At 61.1% G+C, this 23,296-nt stretch overlaps 1 protein-coding gene across 1 annotated transcript in view; it reads right to left on the bottom strand.

The window, feature by feature from the left end:
• Nucleotides 1-9,076: 9,076 nt before the first annotated feature.
• SORCS2 (sortilin related VPS10 domain containing receptor 2) overlaps nucleotides 9,077-23,296 on the bottom strand; it is a 97,177-nt gene continuing 82,957 nt past the window's right edge. Inside the window, exons 18-25 of the mRNA XM_028492572.1 lie at nucleotides 23,004-23,137; nucleotides 21,802-21,925; nucleotides 20,363-20,475; nucleotides 19,255-19,380; nucleotides 16,494-16,593; nucleotides 15,908-16,010; nucleotides 13,161-13,306; nucleotides 9,077-11,482 (exon numbers count right to left, since the gene is read on the bottom strand). Of these exons, the coding sequence (XP_028348373.1) occupies nucleotides 11,418-11,482; nucleotides 13,161-13,306; nucleotides 15,908-16,010; nucleotides 16,494-16,593; nucleotides 19,255-19,380; nucleotides 20,363-20,475; nucleotides 21,802-21,925; nucleotides 23,004-23,137 (911 nt within the window). The 3' untranslated portion in view covers nucleotides 9,077-11,417. The remainder of the gene's footprint in view (nucleotides 11,483-13,160; nucleotides 13,307-15,907; nucleotides 16,011-16,493; nucleotides 16,594-19,254; nucleotides 19,381-20,362; nucleotides 20,476-21,801; nucleotides 21,926-23,003; nucleotides 23,138-23,296) is intronic.

Below are 23,296 nucleotides of genomic sequence, written 5' to 3'. Positions count from 1 at the left end.
GCACACGGTGCAGCATCACAGAAAGCCTCTCCGTGAGCCCCGAGCCATAGCGGGACAGCGTGTCGTTCGTGAAGATGAGGGAGCCTCACATGCACCCTCTTGCCCATCTTTTGTGAAATAATTCACTTACGTCCTTCCAGAAAAGCCCAACTTGACAGCATGCAAGTATTACCAGGTATTTCTGTTAGTTGCCATGGAAGAAATTTTCGAGATGGGATCATCAGATCATAATTCTTAGGGACCAAAGGTGTTTTTAATAAGATAATCTTTGTATTTGATTTTTTTAACGAGAAAAGAAATATTAACTTTAAACTTTAGCATTAACTTTTAAATTATACAGATTCAGCATTAATTGACCATGGCTATAAGTTGTAAAATGTTTTCATATCAAGAATGTAATTATTTCCTTATTGTATTTTTTAAAAACTAAAGTCATATTTAAAATTCTCTTTGAAAGAAACAGGCAAGAAACAGGAAAGATTTTTTTAATTAAATATGTTGGCAGTGTCCATTTTAAAGAACTGTAAATATATTTTCACTGTGTTTCGCAATGTATTTAATTCATAAAGTAAAAAGTTTTATCAGAAGAAACTTGCATTGGAAATATTCGTTTTCAGTCCATTTGCCCGGATTTTGTAGTAGCCTCACTTGAATTTTCTGCTTCACTAATGGATTTTTCTACGGTTTTACACGGTGTAGCCCGCAGACTGGCGCCCTCGGGCGTGCCTCGTTTGTGTATTGCTAATAAACTCGCTCTTCTAACTCGGCCTCTGCGTCTTGACCAGCTAGGTTTGTGGGCAGACAGCAAGGGCTTTCGGGTGAACGGAGGCATTTTGCTGACAAGGCATGTCGCTTGCCAAGTAGGGAGGGGTGCAGGAAGGATCGAGGTGGGGCAAGTGTTTTATTTCTTTGGCAGGAATCTTCTTTCATGAAAGAAACGTTGTGTGTTTTATTTTTTTTATTTATTTAATTTTTGGCTGCACCGTGCAGCACGCGGGATCTTAGTTCCCCGACCAGGGATCGAGTTCTTGCCCCTGCATTGGGAGCACAGAGTCTGAAGCACTGGACCGCCAGGGAAGTCCCAGACATAGCGTTTTTTAAAAAGTTGCTTTTAGTCCAAGGACCCGAATATCCGGGTCAAGGAGCGTCTGGGCTCCTGCTGAGTGCAGCTCTATGCCCGGTGCCCAGAACAGGACCAGATGGGATGTGACTCTGCTCTCAGGACATTCACTCCAGCCAGGGTCACAGACGTGTCAACAGGTAACCCTGAGTGTGGGACTGGAGAGTTCTGGAACCACAGGAGAAAGAGCAGCTGCCTTTCAGGCGGTTGGCGGTGGGGTTTGCGGGTATGGGTTTTTGAGCTGGGTCGTGCTGTTTAAATAGGAGTTCAGCAGGGAGAGAAGCAGGGGAGGTGCAGCAGGAGCCCAGGGTGGAGGGTGAGAACATGAGCCGCCGTGGAAGGTGGCTCTAGAAGAGCGGGCTGGGTCAGCTGGAGGCCTCCTGTCTGCAGATGCCGGGGAACTCTGTGGAGTGCATGCAAGGCTCCTCTTGTGGGGGACGGCGGGGTTGGCCAGGTTTCTGGTTTTAGAAGGACCACTGCCAGCGGGACGGGAGTGAGTCACACCGAGACCCAGGCAGGCATGTGTGGCCACACTGGCCGGGAGCAGAAGGCCGCCGCGGATGCACGGAGCCCACCCGAGGGCTAATGGAGATGCAGACGGAGGAGCCCCGAGGAGCTGGCCCTGCCGCTGGCCACTCTGCCACCCGACAGAGGATACAGGGGAGCAGAGCTTGGCCAGAGCGGCCGGGATGAGGTGTCATCTCGGGCCCTGCAGGACACCTGTGTCGACAAACGGGGGGCCAGGTCTGATAGCGGGAGGCGTGGCCCGTGTCTGTGTGTGACTTGGGGACGTCAAGGCGACACATCATGCACCTGGACCCAGCTTTCAGCGGTCGAGGACCAGGTGAGTGGGTGGCGCCTCCTTCGCCCCCCTTCTCCTCTCCCTGGGGATGGGCTGCTCGTTGGCTGGCCGTGTCCCAGATAGTGAGGGGCCTCTTCCATTGCCGGAGTGAAGCAACCGCCCTGAGTCGGAGGTGAGGTCAGTTCTCCGGCCCACCTCAGGTGACAGGAAGTCACTGCCCGCGTGCCCTCAGCCTGCCCCAGTGCCCTCCGAGCGGCCCTCAAAGGTGGCCCTCCGCCCCGGCGCTCGCCGTCCGGTGATGCGGGGCCTGGTTACGCTTCGTTAGACCTGTTGTTAGTTGGTGCTCCTCTTTGGGCTGGAACGTGGGTCACGTCCTGGTGGGCTGCCAAAGGAAAAGGAAGTGCCTCTCCAATTTCTTCTAAAACTTAGCAAAAGGACGCCAGAGCTCTCGGTTTTGCTTTTTAGAACCACGGAGATGACTCAGGGATATCACGCAAGTTATAATTTTGGGAGCAGGCGACGCAGAGCCTTGCCGGTGTAAATCAGGAGCCCAGCTCTTTAATGGGAAGCAGGGAAAACATTAGCTGATGTCTGTGATCCAGAAATTTTATGATGGAAACTTCGTCAGTTTTATGATGCTGTTTAAAATGGCTGGCCTTTCACCCAAAGGGACCAATTAGTTAGAAAACAGGGCCGGAAACATAGCAGGGATGAAGTGGGTCACGTATACTCACCTCCCCACCTGGGGGGCTGTTTTGAGCTGATCCTGGTCACTGAGAAGTTGGTCTGTCCTGGAACCACCCCCAGGGGTGGGCGGGCAGTGCAGCAGAGCTGAGAGCTAGCCGCTTCCTTCCTCAGGGAGGCTGGCCTCTGGCTGGGGGCGGGGGGTCTGCCCGTGTGCTGAGCATCTCTTCTTTCTCTGATGCTTTGACACCTGGGACCTCGGAGGGACAGCCCTTCCCAGGGCCACCCAGTTCCTGGAGACGTCAGGGACTTGCCTGCAAACAGGCCTTTCATATGTGAACCAATCAACGCGGAGTTCACACCCCAGCCAGCTCCTTTATGAGGTTCACACATGCTGGACCACTGTCCCCTGCCCTAATCACCCCCGGGCCAGGCGCCTGACAGCTGGGACAGCCCCTGGTCCCAGAGCTTGCTGAAATTATTCAGACCAGCCCATCCTAAGCCTGTTCGCCCTGCCTCACCCGTTCCTGCCTGTGAAAACCACAATAAAGGCTCTTGTTCCCATTTTCCCCCCTCCCATCCGCCTCCTGACCTGCCCTGGTGCTTCCCCATGTGGCCCTGGCGTGGCCTGTTGTGGCGTGGCCTGTTGTGGCGTGGCCTTATGGGGGGCGGGGAGTGTGGCAGACTTTCCCGTTCACACACATGCTGGACCACTGTCCCCTGCCCTAATCACCCCCGGGCCAGGCGCCTGACAGCTGGGACAGCCCCTGGTCCCAGAGCTTGCTGAAATTATTCAGACCAGCCCATCCTAAGCCTGTTCGCCCTGCCTCACCCGTTCCTGCCTGTGAAAACCACGATAAAGGCTCTTGTTCCCATTTTCCCCCCTCCCATCCGCCTCCTGCCCTGCCCTGGTGCTTCCCCATGTGGCCCTGGCGTGGCCTGTTGTGGCGTGGCCTGTTGTGGCGTGGCCTTATGGGGGGCGGGGAGTGTGGCAGACTTTCCCGTTCAATGGCAGTCATCTGCTGATCTGTCGGCCCTCGCTCCGTACTGCGGGATAATAAAGCCTACGGTTTAAAACCCCCTGGTCCTGTGGAAAGGGCATGGGCTGGGTTTCATGCGTATCAAGTGATGGGAGATGACCCATCCGTGAAATATCCTGCAACCCCTGTAAGACTCTAATTGAGCTGAAATCCTTTTCTCTGTGGGTTATCTTTCCAGCAGGATAAACACTGCCATTTTCTTCACCTAATCATTCATTCATTTATTCATTCGGGGACTACTTAGTGAACACCTACTGTGCTCGGGGCGCCGGAGACACAAAACTGTAAACGAAACTGTCGGCACCGGTTCCCCACTGCTGCTGGTAATCGACAGGCACAGGTGACCTGGCTAATAAACACGTAATTATAAAATTGTGAAGAACCATGAAGAGTGACACCCGGCTTCTGGTGGCGACAGACTTGAGCCGTGGACAGCCCTCCGTGGGACACAAGGAGAAGGAGTCTCCCCGGGGCATTATCGAGCTCATTCCCACGTCTCTGCGTCAGGGACCTCGCGGGTCCCAGGAACACACCTGCGCCAGTGTTGGGAGAAGTTCCCTGGCACAGCGGGTGTTCTTCAGAAGCTCCGTGGTGGCTGCTTTCTGCAAATCCGAGCTGAGAGTAGGAGCTCTCAGCCCTGAACTTGGGTCCCTGAATTCCGTGGGATGAAGAAGATTCTGGAGGAGGAGGGCCCAGGTGATGTCAGGGTGACTCACTGATCGTGGTATCCCTAGGATTGGGATCCACGGACATCCCACTAAGTTCCCAACTTGACCGCTACAGAGCAAGCTGCAAACACGCTCTGGACCTGGTGCTTCAAGACCAGCTTGGGCCGCCAGGACAGCTGGGACCGTTAACACCTCCCGGACCTGGATGGTCACACACCCGGAGCCCCGGGAGCCCAGGGGAGGTTGCATCCCCTCGAAGCCTGATGCCAAACTGGATCTGCAACGTACACCCCTCCTAACCCTCCCCACGGGTGCTCACGTCGGGGGAGACCGCGCTGGGGGTTGGGGGAGAGGCCGCACGCTCCGGGGGGCTGGTGGACACTGGCTCCCGTCCGAGGCAGGTTCCTGGGGAGCCCCAGTTCCATTGAGGCCCTCCGGCCAGAGCAGAGTATGCGGGGGTCGGGGTCTTGGTGGAGCTCTGGCCCCTGCCTGGGCCACAGGGGGTCTGGTGTGATGATTCCTCTGGTTCCTGAAAGTGCGGGTGGAATACAGCCTGGGCCACGGGAAGAATCCCCTCTTGGTTTCCAGACACAGTCGGTTCCTGTGGTAGAAAGCGCCCCACCCCCCAAAATCCTCTTCCTCCTAAAACAGTAAACAGAGCAATCTTTCGACCCTAGAGGAACTGCAGACAGTCCTGCCATCCGGGACCTGAAGGTCACGGGGCGGTGACTCCGCCCACATCCCCATCCAATTGTCCATTTTCCGTGTGAGAGACGATGGTGAGCACATTGCGGCTGCTGATGCAGAGGTGGTGCCTTTTACGGGAACACGCACAGCTCGCGGTGCCTGGGATGCAGCTGACCCTTTTTGTTCCGTGCCTGCTGGTGAAGTTTGCTCCCACCTGGAGGGAATCAGCGCATCTCACGGGTCTAGGCAAACGCTTCAGCTCTTTCTAAGCGGCCAGGGAGGCTGGCATCTCCTTCTCCAGGACCTCAGCAGTATCGCTCACGCTGATTGGGTCTGGTGAGGAGAAAGCAGCAAGTTCTCTCCAAGCCTTCGTGGCACACAGATGACCAGCGGCTCTGGGCATCGCACACCTGGAGGATTTCGGAAAGGGAGCTAGAGGCTTGTGCAACTATGAGAAGGGCTGGTGGCAAACAAGTCGGGAATCAGAGGTGATTCCTTCCTTCCTTTACAACTAAAACCCAGACAGAGCTGAGTCATCACAAGCCTCCCAATGTCTCCCGGCCTCCGGAACAGCAGAGAAGCCTCAGCCCTGCTCATGCCCCCTGGTAAGTATTCTGTTTAGAACTTTGTAGGACTTTTTAATCTTTATGGTTCAAATTCTGAAATTCTTACAGGATGGACTTTGGGCCCAATACTACATAGGCCTTTTGATCTGCGGGCTCAGAATTTTTCCAGCTCCGCTTGTGTGCCCCGATTCCCAAGGAAGCCTGTGTTTCATGGAGACCTCCTTCCCTCTGTCCCGCTCACCCCCCGAGGACTTGCTGCTGGGCATCTCTCCCCCCTGCACCTTCTGTCTCTCCACGTCTATGAGCTCGTTCTCGTCTACATGCCGCCCTAGCTGCTGCCCCAACTCTCTGCCCTTGAGTCGCCAGAAAATTCCAGAAAGCATTATTACGTGCACTGGCTGTCCAGTTCCTCACCTGCCGTGATTCCCTCGACTGGCCCCCAGGAGGGGTCTGTCCTCACGCCTGCCTGTGCTCTGTGCTCAGGACTTGCCGTCTTGGCAGCCCCGGGCCTGCTGACCCAGCCCTGCTCTGAAGCATCCGGGGTCCTCTCTCTGCCTGCAGAAGTGCCGTGGTCAGCGGAGGGCCTGGGCGGCCCAGGGGTGCCCGCCTGAACCCCAACTCCAGATTGCTTTGCGCCTCGCTGCCCTCGACTCTGGGGCACCTATCTGGCGGGCTTGCTGTCAGCGCGGTTCACGGGCCCGTGCTTGGAAGTTGCCCACGGCGGAGACCAAGTGGGACCTGCCGTCACCGCTGCGGTCACCTTGGCTTGTGGCTCTGCTGCCGGCACGGCCCCTCCCGCGCCTCCGCAGGCAGGTGCTGCTGGGCCGCTGACAGGGCTGAGCGCCGGGGCCGCAATCTGCGAGCAGCAGACGATGAGAACGGTGCTGCGTCCCAGCGTGGAGCCAGGGAGGGTTTTGGAACGGAGTGCCGTCTGCCCAGCCCGGTACTGTCGGAGATTAACAACCTAATTATAACATCATGCAAATGCCCGTGCGTTATGAGCACAGGCTATTAAAACACCCGGGCTGGTGCACTTAGCGCCTGCAGCGGGCAAGTCTGAGCTCGACGGGCTGCCAAAGCCCCCGGGCCTCGCGGGCCCCGGTTGTGGAGATGAGGTAACAAGGGGCCACGCGCAGCCAGGAGAGGCTGGGAGTGGCTGGGCCGGCCCCCGGGCATCGCTTCCCGGTGGAAAGAGCAGCGCGTGGAGATCGTTCTAGCAGCCTGGGGCTCGTGAGGTGTTTTCACGTCTAATGGAATCGGGATGAGCAGGGGCTGGGCTGCAGTGGCCAGAGCCCCACCCCGGCCTTACGCTCACCACGTAAGCCGGATGGGCGCATCTGGCCGCTCTCCTTGGAGCTGAGCTCGGGGCACGCGGGTTTCTCCTCCGGCAGGTCCTGCTGAGCGGACAGCACCTGCCACACAGAGGCTGCTCACCCCCCAGGGCCACCCCTGTCTCTTTAGGACCAAGGATGCTGCCGCGGGCACGGCTGTGACTGGACAGCCTGGGCTGGTCCTCATGAAGCAGGGGGACCAGGCACCACGGAGGCCCAGCGTCGGGTGGGGGTCCCAGAGGTGCTGGGAAGGCCTGGCGAGGAGATTTGCGGAGGATGGAAGATGCCAGGTGCCTTGCTGTCGGGAAGCGGGGCCACGCGGAGACTGGGCGGGTCCGTGACCTGGTCTGGAAGGAGGGGGCTCGGGGCCTGAGCCGCGATGGTGAAGGAGCCGCCCCCGCGCGCTCAGCTGGACGGGGCGAGGTCATCAAGGTCATCGCCGGCCGGTCTGTGTGCAGATGTGATCGCGGCTGCCTCTCAGCTCTGTCGCAGAGGCCTGGACTGCCGCTGGTGACCCTGTCTGTGTCGGACGGGGGAAGGCCCAGCCCCGCGGTGTGCGCCCGGCGGGGCCAGGGGTCAGGGGCCGCCGTGCTCTCTCTCAACTCAGTGGGGTCCTTCTCGAAAGGGTCCTGACCCTGACTTTACACGAATCCCCACCAGAATGGGTGTTGGCCTTGACACCAGCCTTGGCGCCTTCCGGGGGGAGCGTCACCGTGTGCCGGGGGGTCTTCTGCAGGGGTCCCTGGGCCGTACCACCCAGGAAGGAGAGGAAATGGCCAGCTTCTGAAGCTCTCCAGACGCACCGTGGGCGCCAGCTCCCGGGTTCTGTCTCTGTCTCTCCACGCACACCACACAGACACACACACCTAGACGTACACACACCCCTAGGCACACACACACACCCCCCACATGTACATTTATAGACACACACACCACACACACACATGTACATGCAGACACACACCACACATCACACACACACATCACATGTACATGCAGACACACACACGACACATCACACACACACACCACACATCACACACATCACATGTACATGCATAGACACACCAGCACACACACACACCCCTAGACGCACACACCACACACACACACACACCACATGTACATGCATAGACACACACACCACACACACACACCACATGTACATGCAGACACACACCACACCCACACATCACATGTACGTGCATAGACACACACCACACATCACACACAGACACACACACACCACACGTCACACACACGCATAGACACGCGCACGTACACACTCCACCCTGGCCTCAGCACAGCACCCCCGCCCTGGATGGTCCCACGCACCCCCCTCCTTCTCGTCGTGCTGGCCCCACTCAGACATGGCCTCCGACGGAAGGACTGGTTGGGGTCACTGCCCCCGGCCCTCACCTCCCTGCCGGACCCTGTGGTCATCGTCAGCTTCCCCGCCGGCCCGGGGCCTCCTGCAGGCCCAGGGGCTTCGTCTCGTGCACTCACGGCCGCAGCCCAGCGCCTGGCACCGGTTTGGAGGGGCATGAGATCCGGCAGGAAGTTTCTGAGGATGTTGATACTGAACCCCACACAGGACGATCCAGAGAAGGAGGGGCGTATCTGCATCTGTGTGAGTCTAAGGGTGCCCGTGTGAGGGTGCGTGTGCACGGGGGTGGTGCGCTGCCCGCGTCCGGCCTTCTCCTATCTGCTCCTGACCCCTCTGTCTCCTCAAAGACAAGCGGACGGCATTTCAGGGACAAGGGGCCTCCGTCCGGCTGGGGCGCACCTGCCAGGCTCTCAACGCCTGGCCTCTGCGCCTCACCTGGCAAACGGGCTGTGCTCCAGGGCCCCTCAGCCGGCCATCCGGGGAGAAGTGAGGTGACACGGGTGTGAGGATGTGGTGACATCACTGCCTTGGGGGTGGCACGTCCCGATCCCGTGATGGAGACGGTCAGTGTCCCGGCACCTGCCCCCCACCAAGTGCGAGAATTCCTTCCGGCCCCTCCCGGTGTCCCTGACACCGAAATTCTAGGGCCCTGGGTGAGAGTTTAGGGAAATGTTGACAAATAGCTTCATAATAAGGCAAACGCTGATCGTATTCATTTAATCTTTGTTAAAAGCATCACAAATGATTTATTGTTTTTTAAAAAGGAAAAATAAGAAAGAATCGATCGCATCTCTGTTATGTGCATATACGAAGTATGGGCTCAACCCGGTTGAATGAAACGCTAGCTGCGCAAGCGCAGCCCGTTACTCCCAGGTGCCTGCGTGTGTACCTGTGCGCCAAATACACAGAACCTCAAACGCAGAACCAGATAAATCCATAGACCTATGTGTTGATTGATACGATTATGGGAATGGGAAAGTATCAGGTTATAGGTGCCGACTTATTCCCAGGTTCTTGGGTCCACACACCCAAAATGCTCTTAATAGAAACAGTGACATAAAATACATGAAAAACACAAATAGTGAAAGCGAAAACCCTACCCCCACAGAGAGGATGAAGCTGAGGGTCAAGGAAGGGCAAAGGGGTCGTCACCCGCAGGCACTGCTGAGCTGGGGGCTGTGTCCTTGCTGACCTTGACCTTGGACCTGGACAGTGCTGACACACGTCTGACCCTGGTTCTGACACTCACAGGACGGGCCGGGTGCGGGTGGACAGCGAGACACGGGGCTCCTAAGCCGTCTTTGGCGACCTCGGGCAGGCTGCGGGGAGGCACAGGTCCCGGAGAATCCAGCCTCTCCCCCCGAGGCCCCCAGGTCCAGTCTGGGGTCCGCCGCCCCGGCCCTTCCCCGAGAAGGGTCCCGAGGAAGGCTTGCAGGGCGAGCTCCGCGGGGCTGGGCCAGGAGCTCCAGGCGGTGGGCCGGCAGGGAGGGGAGAGGCACGCCTCCGTCGCCTGCCCGTGACCTGCAGCGGCCCCTTCTGAGTCAGTTTCGGGTGGTCTTGAGTCCCCGTTTGTGACACCAGGAGCTGGACTCCAGGGGCCCCCCACTCCCCAAGGACTCAGGGCCGCCCACGTGTTCTGGGCGTGTGGATGCATCCCGGCCTCCCTCCCGCAGGCCACGTTTCTTTTCTGGGCAAGTGGGCTAATGCCCCCCAGGCTTCATTCCGGACTTCCCACGGCCAGCGAGTTCCTCGCCTGGGCTCTGGTGTCCCCACCTCTGAGGGGAAGGCCCCGGCCACCTGAGAGCCCAGCCTGGGGTGTGGGGAGGGGGAGGAGAGAGGGGATGGGGAGGGGATACTGATTTCCAGTTTCAAGGCAAAAGGTGAAAATCTGCCCCCATCTATCCCTAGCGTCCCTGATTCTAGGCATCTGTGAGAGAGTGGAATCACCCTGCGCAGGGGGCAGGCGGCTGGCTCCTGGGCACCTCTGCTGCCGTCTTGCTGTGTGACCTTGGGAAAATCACTCCCTCTCTGGGCCTCGGCTTCTCCATCTTCAAAACGAGGAGCACACTACTTGGCGGCCCTTCGGGCCCTGCCGTTCGAAACCCCTCCTGGTTCCCGGTTCCTACGTGCGTCCCTCAAGCTATGAGGAGGCACAGAACACTCTGGGCATCCAGAGGCCGTTCCCACCGCGGCCACTGAGACGGGATCCCGCAGGCGGGAACCCCGCGCGAGGGCGCCGCCTGCTGGCTTCCTTCGGAAGTGCAGGCGCTGGATCCCCAGGACCCTGTGAGGGGCGGGGGCGAGCTGTGGGGGAAGCCAGGGAGAGCCTTTGCCTTGTGGGCCCCAGGAGAGGATGCTGCCAGAAGGGGCAGAGGAGCATCCCTGGGCATTCTGGAAAAGGGGTTCCCGAGAATGGGGCTACTGCCTGGCAATAAAAATAGGAAGCTGAACACCCGCCCTCCCCCCGCAAAACGCAAACAGCTACCTAGAGAGGTATTTACATGATCTGCAGTTAAAAAGAGGACGGACAGCAGGAGGTGCGGAAGGCGGTATTGGGAGGGCCTGCCGCTGGCTTTCTGGATTCTGGAGGGGGCGGTGGACACCCCTGCAGAGCGCCGGCCCTGCGGTGGGAGATGCCTTCCCGGAGGTTGTGAGGAAGCAAGCTGGGCTCCGCTGCCCCTCTGCTGGGACGGGAGCCCGCGGCACAGGTGATGCGGCGGGTCTGCGGTGCTGAGAGCCCGGCCTCTCCCGGCCCCAGGGGGACCAGCCTCGGCCACGAGAAGTCAGGCCCGGCTGCGGTGACCAGCCGTGGGCAGCCAGGGCGGCCGTGTGAGGTCCAGAGAAGTGCCCAGAGTCCGGGGGGGCGGGCGGTGCAGCGGGCGGCGCGTGGGCCTGGTGTCCGGGGGGGCGGGAGCTGGCGGGTCTCCTGGGCGGCCGTGGGCTGGGCGGGCTTGAGCTGGACGGAGGCGCATCGGTCGCCTTGCGTGGACACAGCTGGAGGAGGGGGCTCTGCCGAGGTCTCTGAGGGGACGCCGGTCCCAGCCCCGGGCCGGCGGCACGTGCGGTCCCGTACCGTCCACGGGGGATGAAGCGGCGGAGAGGAGAGGGCTCCGGGCGCGGCCTCCAGCCGCATCAGCCCACCAGGTAGCTGTGCATCTCTCGGGAGTTGACGCTCAGGACCACGCCGGAGTGATTCCCTGGGGGCACAGAGCCGCCAGGCGTGAGCCACGCCCGGCCCAGGGGCAGGGGGACGACGGAGGGCCGTGCCTGGACGCGCGCGCGCGCGCGCGGAGGGGTGGGCGTCTCTAGGTTTCCTGCGGGGGTGACTGAGGGGGGCTCTCCCGGTGCCGGCACAAGCAGGGGACCCAGGGGGCCTCCGGGGGTGAGGCCATGCCCGCCACCAGCCACCACACTCGCTGCCCTGCAGGGGCCAGCCCGGCGGCGGCAGGGAAGGTAGGAGGGGCCCGGTGCCCCCCGGGCAGGGGCACCGCAGGGCGGCGAGGCAAGGCCCCGGGCGGCAGCAGGAGGGAGGAGGGCACAGGCCTGCCGGGGTCCTGGGCGGGGCTGCGTTCCGAGCCGGGGGCCGGGGGCGTGGCCGGTGGAAGAAGGCGGCCCGGAGCCCCCCAGCTCCCGGGCACGCGGGGAGGAAGCGGCCCAGAGCTTCCAGCGGGGCGCTGCCCTGCAGGGGCCAGCCCGGCGGCGGCAGGGAAGGTAGGAGGGGCCCGGTGCCCCCCGGGCAGGGGCACCGCAGGGCGGCGAGGCAAGGCCCCGGGCGGCAGCAGGAGGGAGGAGGGCACAGGCCTGCCGGGGTCCTGGGCGGGGCTGCGTTCCGAGCCGGGGGCCGGGGGCGTGGCCGGTGGAAGAAGGCGGCCCGGGCGGCCCGGAGCCCCCCAGCTCCCGGGCACGCGGGGAGGAAGCGGCCCAGAGCTTCCAGCGGGGCCGCCGGGGGGCATGGGGTGGTGGGCCCCGCGTGCCGGGGGGACCTCATCAAGGCGTGTCACCTCGCGGCCTCGGTTTTGTCATCTGTAACTTGGGGACGATACTATGGCCTCCCCTAAAGGATGGTGGGGGGTCCAGAAGGGACCGCCCCCGAGGATCTGGGCAGCGACCGGCACACACTAAGTGCTCCATTAAAAGAATCCCTTATTATTACGCTCTCCTTGCTCTTCGGGGCTTGACGGACGGCAAAGCGCTGCGGAGGCAGGAGGGCCGCCCTCTCATCTCCCTGGGACGCCCAGCCCTCTGTCCGAGCTTGGGAAGCCCGGTCCCCCGGGAGCCTCTGCCACCACCTTTCACGTGGGGTGCGACACCGCCCGATGAAGATGGGGGTGTCCACCCGGGAGGCCGCGTGGGGCCCCGACGCTCTCCAGCCACCGCTGGCCTGGGCTGAGGGGTCTTGGGGCGCACGGGGGAGCTGGCCCCGAGCCTGGGCTGCAGCGCGGCCAGCCTGGGCTCCGTGCGCCTCTTACCGGCTGACTTGACAGACCGAGTGGCTGCCGTGAACCTCAGCTGTCCCATCTGTCAGATGGACACACGGCCAGGGCCTGCCTCCCAGGCTGGCTGCGAGACTGTGCCGGGAAGCACCGGGCCTGGTGGGGAGCAAGTGCCCGGGAGGCTGCGGACCACGGCTCTGAGAGGGGCCCGGCTGGGCCGGCGGCCGTGGGAGGGGATAAAGGGGCGGGGACGACACAACCCACGACGGTGACACGTTTCTGGTGTGTCCTCCTGGCTGCTGGTCTGGGGGCCTCACAGCAACCCCGGGGTGGGGCGGTCGCCGTGCAGGGGGTGCAGAGAGCGGCTGTTAAGGGTGGGGAGAGCCAGCCTGGGGGGGCAGGTGGCGAGGGAAGGGGATGGGGTTTTCGGGGCGGGCGTTACCTAGAGTCTGTGAGTGGAGCTCATCGTCTATAAACTCCCCGCCCTGGATGGCTCTCTGCGCGTCCTGGCTGTGGCTCACGGGGCTCGTCATTTCCTGCTCTTTCTCGTTGTGCATCTGGGCGTACACGGTCCTGCCGGGGCGTTTCCTGCGGGACGGAGGTGGGGACTCAGGGCTCTGCCCAGGATGCCTGTCCCCAGAAGCCCCCAGCGGAGCCCTGGGCCATCCCTCTGTGTGGCGCCGACATCGCTCCTGGGTCTGCCTCCTGCCCTGCCTCTGCCCAAGCCACCTCCTCCAGGAAGCCCTCCCTCCCGTGAGCGCCGGCGGCCCTGGGTTTCCCTCCGCGCCCCCCGCCCACGGGGCCCTCGCTGTCCATCCGTCTCCCCTCAGGCATGTTGCGGGGAGAGGCGGTTTAATTTTCTTTCAGGCCCCGTCCCCTTGCACTTCAGTGCTCTGGCTGGGTTGGCACGCGTTCCCACACGGCACGTGATGTTGACCAGCTCTGAGAGGTGCTTGCTGAGCCCCGCCCAGGGTTCTGGGGCTGGCTGCACCGTCCCCCCTGCCTCAGCTGGGACGGGGCTCGGGGCCCCTGGACCAGGCTCCTTCATGTTCAACACCCCGGTTAGTTGGAGGAAAACCCCAAAAGAGCCCATGGTCCCAATTTACAGAAAAGGGAACTAGACTCGGCGGGAGGGCGGGCTTCCTCAGAGCCACTCACCGACACTGGCAGTTCTCTGGAAATACTGAGATGGCAGGATGCACATTCAGGGCCCAGGGCGGGTTGGGCCATGTGGCCAGACCCAGTGGACTGTAGCACTTGATGGCTGTGAGCCTCTGAGACTTAGGGGCTGTTTGTTACACAGCTGGGCCCAGCCCACGCTGACTGCTGCGTCAGCCAGGAGAGCCCAGCTCCCTGGGCTCCACAGAGCTTAAAGCCTCTGGACAAATGGGGCATTTCTCTCTGCTGCTGCAAGGTCCTCCCCTTCCTCCTCCCTCCCCCTCCTCTGGGGACAAGGTAGTAGGTTCCTTCTGGGCCATTTACACTGTGTGTGATAAATCTGGAGCAATTTGTGGAAACTGCAATCTGGCCTTCAGGGGGTCTGGAGAAGGCAATTGAAAGAAGCCGGAATTCTGCCCCTTTCACTCCCCACCTGCCAGGCCTGCCTTCTGCGCACCCCCAGGCAATCCTGCCGCCCTGCAATTCTCAAGGGCCCTGAGAGAAGCCCAAATGGGTGCACCCAAACTGGGGTCCAAGGGGAAAGAGAAAGGGGTGGGGGCAGGTCCCGACTCCAGCCATTGCCTCCAACTTGGCTCTGACTTGGGAGGCGGCGTCTAAATCGTTTTCTCGTTCAGCCTCTCAGGACTCACATCCCATGGCCTGCCTCAGCCAGGCCTGAGCCGGGCGGTTTTCACAAGGTCCCAATTAAACAAGGCGTTACGGCAACAAGGGAGACGGGCACAGAAGGTCTGCAGGAGCTGGGGGCCTGCGTCTGTGCCTGCCCACCCCCCTCCCCTCCCCAGCTTCCCCTCCCTGCCCCCGGCTCCTCTTCCCCACCTCCTCCCCCTCTTCTTCTCCCCCTGTCCTATCCTCCTCCTGCTTAGTCTCCTTTTACACAAGAGGAAACTGAGGCTCAGGGAGGGGAGGAGACTGGCCAGGACCACAGAGCTGGTCAGCAGCAGGGCAGGATGGTGGCCCGGTCTTCGAGGCTGACTCAGCCCTGCTGCCAGCTGGGCTGCCCTGCAGGTTGGGGGGCTGTCACCCAGTGTGAACGGTGCTGGAGGACAGAGACCCAGCAGTGTCCAGGGCTCGGGGGAGGAAGGACCCTCGGCCTCAGAGGAGCAGGGAGGGGAGGGTCAGCTCCGTCTCTGGACTGTTCCCAAGGGCGACCCCAACCAGGGAGACCCCAAGGCCACTGGAGCCAAACCAGCAAGACGGGGACAAACAACGGGCTCAGATGTGGCAGCTGCGTTTTGCAGGAAATGCGTCTGGTGGCGCTTTCTGGTCGTTTTCCGCGTTCCCAGGCCCAGAATCCGGCAAGTTCAGATTCACCAGGCCCTCGAGGGTGCCCACGAGTAATCCTAGCACCGAGGGTTATTAAACCCATTTCACAGATGAGGACTAAGGTCAGAGGGGGAGAGAGGCACCACAACCCCTCCCGATGACCGCACGGTGTGCTTGCCGCCCACCCAACCTCGGCTCAGGCCCCCGCCCGCTCCGGCCCTGGGCGTCCCGTGCAGCCGCTCCATCGGAGGCTGGAGCCCCTCCCGGTGGAGTGCCTGGCACACGGCAGCCCTGGATCATGCTTGCGGAGGCAAGGGGTGGGTGAGAGCTGGGGGAAGCATGGGGGCGGGGCACAGCCTGGGGTCAGAGCCCCACTCCTCACTCCTCAGCTGTGTGGCCCTGGGAAAATCACTTAAGCTCTCTGAGCCTGGGTTTCCTCATCTGTAAACTGGGCGAGTGGAGCAGAGAGGAGGATGGGGGTAGAAGGTTCTCCTTGGGTTGTGAGCGGTCGGCCGTCTCCTTCCGGGATCAGGGTGACTCAGAACCAGGCTGTGGGTCCAGACAAGCCCCCTCCCCGCCGCATGACCCGTCACAGGCACAGCCACAACCCTCCAAGGCCCTGCTGGGAAGCTGCCCCCCTCCAGGCCCCGCCCTCACGCCCTAGCCCAGGGAGGCCAGGTGACCTTGCCCTGCCCCCCTCCAGGCCCCGCCCTCACGCCCTAGCCCAGGGAGGCCAGGTGACCTTGCCTTTTGAACTTGTAGAGGATGAAGGCTCCCACCGCGAACAGCCCGATGAGGAGGAGGACGGCCACCGCCCAGTAGCCGCCACCTCCTCCCAGGCTTGGAGAATCTGTGAGCAAAGCAGCCTGTGAGTGGTCAGTGTGGGCACCGGCCGGCCTCCTGGCACCCAGGGCCCCCACTGAGTAAATCCCGGGCCTGGTCCTTCCTCCTGGAAAGTGGACAGAACTCCTCCGTCCGGATTGATGCTGGCGCGGGCACGTGGCTGCACAGAGCAGGACGCAGCTCTCCTCCTGCAGAGATCCTTGCCCCGAGGTGGGGAGGGCCGGCCACGGTGGGGGGTTGGGACAGAGGTCACCTGAGACTCTAAATGACATAAATTAAAGCAGGAGCTCCGTGCTGCGTCCGCGGAGAGCACCGTGAGGCCCTTGGTGTGACTGGGTTTGAACCGGAGGCAACCCCCCGGCCAGGAGGAGCATGCGAGCGGCAGAGGGGTCCCTCTGACCCCAGCGTCCACGGTAACGGGCGTCGTCTGAGGGGCCTGGACACACGCCCACCCCACCCTACAGAGGTGAGCTCAGGCCAGCCCTCTCACCTGTGTCCACGTCCCTCATGGCCACCAGCACCCGGACCCCACCACGCAGGAGGAAGCTGATCTTCTGTGCGTTCAGCACCTGCTGGATGGCCGTGAGCCTCTGAAAGCACAGAGCGGGGAGTGAGTGGGTCCTCGGGGACCCAGCAGAGGGCGCGGGAGAGCTGGGCAGATGTCCACCCTGGCCCTCCTGTGCCACGGGGCCGGGGGAGGGCCACTCAGCCTCTCTGGGCCTCAGTCGCCTCCTCTGTAAAAGGGGAATACTAGCCACCAATGAGCGCTCACCAAGAACCTACAATGGGACACAAGGTGACCCAAATGTGGCCCTGACCTCAGAGAGCTCTAGTTTTAGTCAGGACCATGGAATGTGGTAAAGTTGGGGAAACCCAGGAGGCCCCCAACCCCAGAAGTAATCAGGGGAGGCTTCTTGGAGGTGGAAGACCAGGAAGAAGACAAGACAGGGACAGGAGAGGTGACCCAGGCAGGCGAGTGAGCCCACCCCTGAGGCAGAGAAATCCCAGGAGGTGATGTTGCTGGATCATGGTGGGGGGAGGGGGCAGCTGGCCTCTGGGGCGCCCAGCTGGTTTGACAGTTCAGGAGGGGGGAGTCTTCCTGGTGTTCAGAAGGGAACCACTCAGCCACGTGGGTGTCAGGTGTCACCCTCTGCACAGGTGGGTGCAGATGTGTTGGGGGAGGGGTCCCCCTCAGGGATGGGGTCCCCGTGGCTCTGCTCCCTGGGCCTCGGGGGGTTATGCCCCGGGGACTCTGCTGGCTGCTTCCCTGAGCAGCGTTTCAGCACCTGGGACTCCACGAGGCCCGCTCCCTGCTCACGGAACGAGGGTCCTGAGTCGGGAACTGTGTAAACGACAGGCCAACAGCCCCAGACCTGAAGGGTCCGGGAAGACACCTGGTTGTGCCCCTTGACCTCATGGCCTGGAGGGGTCGCTGCACCTTTCCGTTCTCAGGTCAGCGTGAGGATTCGCGGGCGCGTCGGGCGCGGCGCCCGGAGCCCCGCGCTCCGCACACAGCAAGGCGAGGCTGCTGGCCGTGGCCGTGGCCGTGGCCGTGGCGCGCGGCTAAGTCTCCTCGCTGACTTCGGGCGTGTGGCAGCCTCTGAGCACTCAGGACAATGGGGGTGGGGTCCCCCCGTCTCTCACCTCCTTCCCTTCCAGCCCTCACTCGAAGGGCCCCGAGCGGGTGCAGCCCCTGAGCCCCGTGCTGGCACGTGGGACCCCCGCAGCCTTCCCCTCTGCCCTCAGCTCCTCGTCTGAGAAGTGGGTCAATGCCTCTCAACCCACCACCGACCCCCACCTCCAGAGACACTGCATCAGTGGGGGCTGGGGGCTTGCGGATGTGGACGCCCTTTGGGACCGCGTGGCTCAGGCTGGCACAGGCACAGGTCCGCCAGGAGGCCGCCCGGGAGTGGCTCGAGCGCGGTTTGGCAGCCAGAGTGACAGTGGGGCTCCCCGCCCGCGCTGTGCTTCCCGGTGGGGGCCTCACTGGGCCTCACTTCCCTCGTCTGTAAAATGGGACGCTACCACCCACCCGCGGGGGTCCTGCTGGTCTTGCTGTATCCGTGCCTCCGTGCGGGTCACTCTTTCCAGACCGTCTGCGTGAGCATCTGTCTTCTCGATTAGCTCAGAGCTTGTCATCCACTCATCGGTGGGTGGACATTTGAGTTGTTTCTCCTTTGCGGCTGTGAACGTTCAGGCGCACACGTGTGTGTGTGTGTGTGTGTGTGTGTGTGTGGACATACACTTTCAGTTCTCTTTGGTACACTCCCGCGGGTGGGGCTGCTGCATCATTTGGTGACTCCGTGTTTAACTGTTTAAAGAACCACCAGACTGTTTCCACGGTGGCTGCACCATTTTCCACTCCCCCCAGCAGTGAATGAGGGGTCAGTTTCTCCATATCCTCGTCCACACTCATTACTGTCTGCTTGGTACGGAATTACAGCCGCCCTAGAGGGCGTGAAGTTCTTCCCATCCATCTTTTTCCTTTTTTGATGTGGACCATTTTTAAAGTCTTTATTGAATCTGTGAATGAACAAGTAGGAAAAAAATAGGACATGATCAGGTGCTGAAGTTTTGAATAGTTGGGACTGAGACACTTATTATATAATGTTGGAATTATACTCTCAAACCTCTTCTAGAACCTGAGCAATTGGATGATCTAAGTGATCAAGGGCTGTTGTATCTGTGCTATATAAATTTTGACACATGGTGTTTTAAAGATTTTTTTTTTGATGTGGACCATTTTTAAAGTCTTTATTGAATCTGTTACAATGTTGCTTCTGTTTTATGTTTTGGCTTTCTGGCCACGAGCCCTGTGGGATCTTAGCTCCCCGACCAGGGATCGAACCCCCACCCCCTGCACTGGAAGGGGAAGTCTTAACCGCTGGACCACCAGGGAAGTCCACCCCCCCCCATTCACCTTTTGATTCCCCATCCTAGCTGGATGTCCTGAAACTGTCGCCCAGGATCCCCTAGCCCGTGCTCGCCCCTCGCGGTGAAGCTGGCGCGGTGTGACCAGCTCTAGCCAATGAAATGAGAGCAAAAGTGGAGCGTCCCCGAGGGGCCGGTCCTGCCCAATGCCCTGGTGCCCCGCGCTCCGCCACCGCTGTGACCTTGGTGTAGCCACAAGGGGGAGGAGGGGCAGCGACTGGACGCGATCAGGAGCGGCTGAGGTCCTCGTGCTTCTCGGGAGTCACCACCAAACCCTCGGCGGCGCGGGGAGGGCCCGGCCCGGTGGCCGCAGGAGATACCTTGTCACTCGTGAGGCTCCTCTTCTTCGTGGGCCTGGGAGGAGGCAGCAGCACATGGAGGTCGGCCAAGGTGGGCAGCCCCGGCTTCACGATGGTCACCAGCAGCTCCTCGGGGATGCTGGTCTCCTGCGGGGACACAGACAGCCACTCTGATCCAGCGGCCTTCTCTGTCCCCTGCCGCACTCCAGGGGCCCAGGAATACCCTCTCTCCCTGAGGGGCCTGTCTGAGTCTTGGCCATTCCTGACCCCTGTACACCTGGAGTCATGGCCCCAGCAGCTTATGGCACTGCATTCTACCTACTGCAGCCCAGCGCTCCCGGTCCCTCAGCCTTTGGCCACCACCTCAGCCTCCGCTCGGCCAGGCCTTCAGCTCCTTCCTCCCACCATGCCCAGGGGGGCAGGCCCCTCCCTGGCTACTGTCCTCCCAAGTGTCAGGGCTCCTGACCATGCAACTCCCTCAACCCACAAAGCTCTGTCTCCTGAAAGTCCCACTCCATGCACGTTCATCTGGCAAACTCCTATTCATCCTTCAACACCCAGGACAATATTACCCGAATTATTAACGGGCCAAAGGGAGGCATGGCCAGGGTGGGCCTCAGTCTGTGACAGCCTTGGATGACTCTAGAGGGCTGGGTTTTCTCCCACTGGGGGCCCAAGGGCCTCGAGTGCCCTATGCCTACCCTGATGCACTGCCCTTGCTTTCTGTGAGCTCCCTGAGGGCAGCCATCACACTGACTCATCTCTCTGTCTCCAGTATCCAGCCCGGAAGAGAAACGTGGTGAGTAAATGAAAATGCCTTTAAAGAGATTCTGTTGTAGCACAGCAACTGTGTCTCGTGCAAACAGCTGGTGCTCACTAGATGTGCATGGAAGATGCAGTCCTGTCCCTCCTCTGCAAGGTGACAGTCTGGCTGCATGTCCCCCGGGGCCAGGTAAGAGGACCCTACATGGCTTCCAAGCACTACTGTCAGCCGATGTGAAGGACACAGCATCAGGACTGCAGGGCAGCCCGCCTGCCCTCTGCTGGGGGCTCCACAGCCCCCGCTTCTCTGGGGCACCCACAACCCAGAGGTGGGCAGGTGGTTTTGCCCGTGGTGGGCTGGGGGCACCTTGGAGAGGAGCCGGGACACCACGAGGCCAATGTCCTCCCTCCACTCGGGGGTGTTGGGGTTGTGAGCATCCAGGTCCTTGGAAAACTGCAGAGGCATGACCTGAAATTGATCTGGAAAGAGGCAGAGATGGGAGAGTGGGTCAGTCCTGGGCGCCCGGCCCCGCTTCCTCTGCGGACGGTGGCCACAGCCCCTGGATGGTCCAGGGCTGGCCCTGGCTGTGGATCCTGCGGCCCACTTTCAGAAAACGAGATTCTTCCCAGTCTGTGTGCCAGCAGCTGTCCCGGGCAGGGCCCACTCCACTGGCTGCCATTTAATAATAATAATAACAACAACAAAGATGACAATGACGAGGACAGCAGTGCTGCCCCTGGAGGGAGGGCCAAGCCTGCTGTGTGATTTGCCCCATCAACTCACAAGGACGTACACACCCTACGACGTTGACTTCTCGTGCCCCAGGGATCCATGGACTTTGACTGGGCTGGTCCCCCCACCAGAGTAAGAGTCCCTGAAGAGCAGAGAACCCACCTTCTCCGTCTCTCACATCTCCCAGGGTCCGCAACTCAGAAACCTATTCTAGAGCCACAAGCAGCGGGTGGTAAAAAAAGGCCCGGCACCAGGAGTCTCAGAGTGAAGTGCAATCTCTCCGTTTACCTCCCGAGCCTTGGTTTCTTGATTTGCAAAATGGGAGGAGGTTTTGCAGGGATGAGGAGCTCAAGGGACAAGTGCCTTGTCAACTGTGAGCATGCAGTGCAGGTGGAGATGACTGTTTCAAGGCTCTGGGCTCAGGGCCTGGTGCCCACATGCTCGTGAATGAAGGAATGGCTGAGGGCAGGCCCCTAAATATTTAACTGATGGCTGCTGTCCACAGGAGAGGCTGTTCTTAAAGCAAAACGAGCGTTTATCAGTGTGGTGATGAGGGCAACATGGTGCCGGGGTGGGGGGGTCTCTTCCATTCTTAGGACTAATTTTCTATTGTAAATGTCTCCTGGGGGGCTCAGAGCCCCCAGTGAGCACCGATAAACGGGACACGGATTCAGAGCAGGACTCTCCACAAAATGGACACGATCACGTGACAATCCTCAGATAACGGGGATGCTGAGGACAGGCACCCGGTGGGCAGGCAGAGCCGGTGCCCGACCCCAGCTCTGTTCCTGCTGGGTGACCTTGTCAAGCCCCTCAGCCGCGTCCTCCTCTGTGCCGTGTGGAGACTGTGAATGCCATGGACGTAGGAGTTGTCGGTATTTATCTTACAGATGGGGAAACGGAGGCCAGCAAGGCCGGGGGCGTCAGAGCTGCGTTTGCTGGCCCCTCTGCCCCGCTGGGTCCTGCCTGGGATGACCAGGACATCGGTGACATGTACACCGCCTGGCCCCGACCCTGAGCTCCTGAGAAGGAGGAGCTGTGCTGCCTGTCCCGGGGGGCAGGGGGGGACTCACCCAGCACGCGGACCACCTTGGAGTCCTGCAGCACGGAGGTCCCGCAGGCAGCCTGCACCGTCACGCGCACGTCCCCTGTGTCCCCAAACCGCGTTGTCACAGAGTTCTCCAGGGACAGCAGGGGCTGCGGGCACAAGCGGGGGTCAGGGCTGGGCCGGAGAGCTGGCCCCGGTGTGCCGCCAGGGCTGCACTGAGAGCCCCTGGGGGGTATGGAGAGGGCCCCCCAGAGACGCCCGGTCCTGAGCTCCCCAGCACGGACACCGTCTTCCAGCGGCTGCCAGGCAGGGCCTCCACCCTGATCCCTTTCACCTCCTCGCCCCCTCCACGCTCAGCTGGGCTACGGGACCTTCATCCCTGGACCCCAGCGGCCGGCTCAGCACCCACCCTGTGGGGCGGGCACACACATCCGATTGGGCCTCACTATTACCTCGGACCTTGTAGACGGGGAGGCAGAGGCTTGGGGAGGTGCAGCGACCAGCCCCAAGAGCTCGGCTGCAAGGGGCCGAGGTGCCATTCGAACCCGGAGCCCAAGCCCCATGCCAAGGAAACACAGTCTGGAGCCCAGGGCCCCTCCCGGTCTGGGCCCTCAGCCGCTGTTTGGGGCTCTCTGCTCGGCGGTGAAGGGCTGCCGTTTGCTGAATAAATGAAGGATCCCCCTTTGGGTCTTGAGGCACCCCCCGGCCTAAGGGGGGACAGCTTCACCTGCAAAGCCCCTCAGGGTCTCCTACCAGGCATCCGCCCTTGGCTCCCCACTGCCCAAAGGATACAACCCACAGCCCTGGGTGAGGCTTCTGAGGTTGGGTCCAGCCCCAGGGACCCCCTCCTCCATGAAGGCTTCCCTGACTACTCCCATGCTATAACTAGAAATGGCCTGATCTCTTCTGGAACTCTCAGACGCGTCACCTGTCTCCTTCCTGTGACACCTGTCACACACTAACTTAGGTCACCTACTATGTTCCCACATCTTTCCCTAGGAAAAGGCAGGGTCTGACCCGATTCACCCCCCCGTCCATCACACTCAGACATGGCCGGACCCCGAACAGATGCTCAGGGTGAAGGAAGAGTCGGTGTGTGCTTTCCTCACCTCCATGGTGTCACACACTGTGTCCTGCCCAGTATGGAGGGTGGGGCCTGCCCCACTCCCCACCCCAGATGGGAGCCTGTGGGAAGGAGGGGCTGCCAGGGGCACGGGGCCAGCGTACCTGCAGGCTGTGACCAATCCACCAGTAGAAGACGGTGAGGTTGGGGTTCAGGGGCAGCAGCACAGCTGTGAGGGTCACCTCCTGGTTGACGCCAATGACAGGAACCACTTCGAGGTAGAGTGCCTGCAGGGGGGCTGCAGGGGCCAGAAAAAGGTTAGGGGTTAGAGGGCATCAGGGCACTGGCCATGTCACAGGCTGCTATCAGTCACTGTCACAATCAACCTCATCACCACCATCACCATCATCACCACCATCACCATCATCACCACCATCACCATCATCACCACCATCAC

The sequence above is a fragment of the Physeter macrocephalus genome, chromosome 7, assembly GCF_002837175.3.
Source record: "Physeter macrocephalus isolate SW-GA chromosome 7, ASM283717v5, whole genome shotgun sequence".
NCBI lineage: Eukaryota > Metazoa > Chordata > Mammalia > Artiodactyla > Physeteridae > Physeter > Physeter macrocephalus.
Note: the sequence above shows the minus strand (reverse complement) of the source record. Positions and strands in the feature narration are given on the sequence as shown.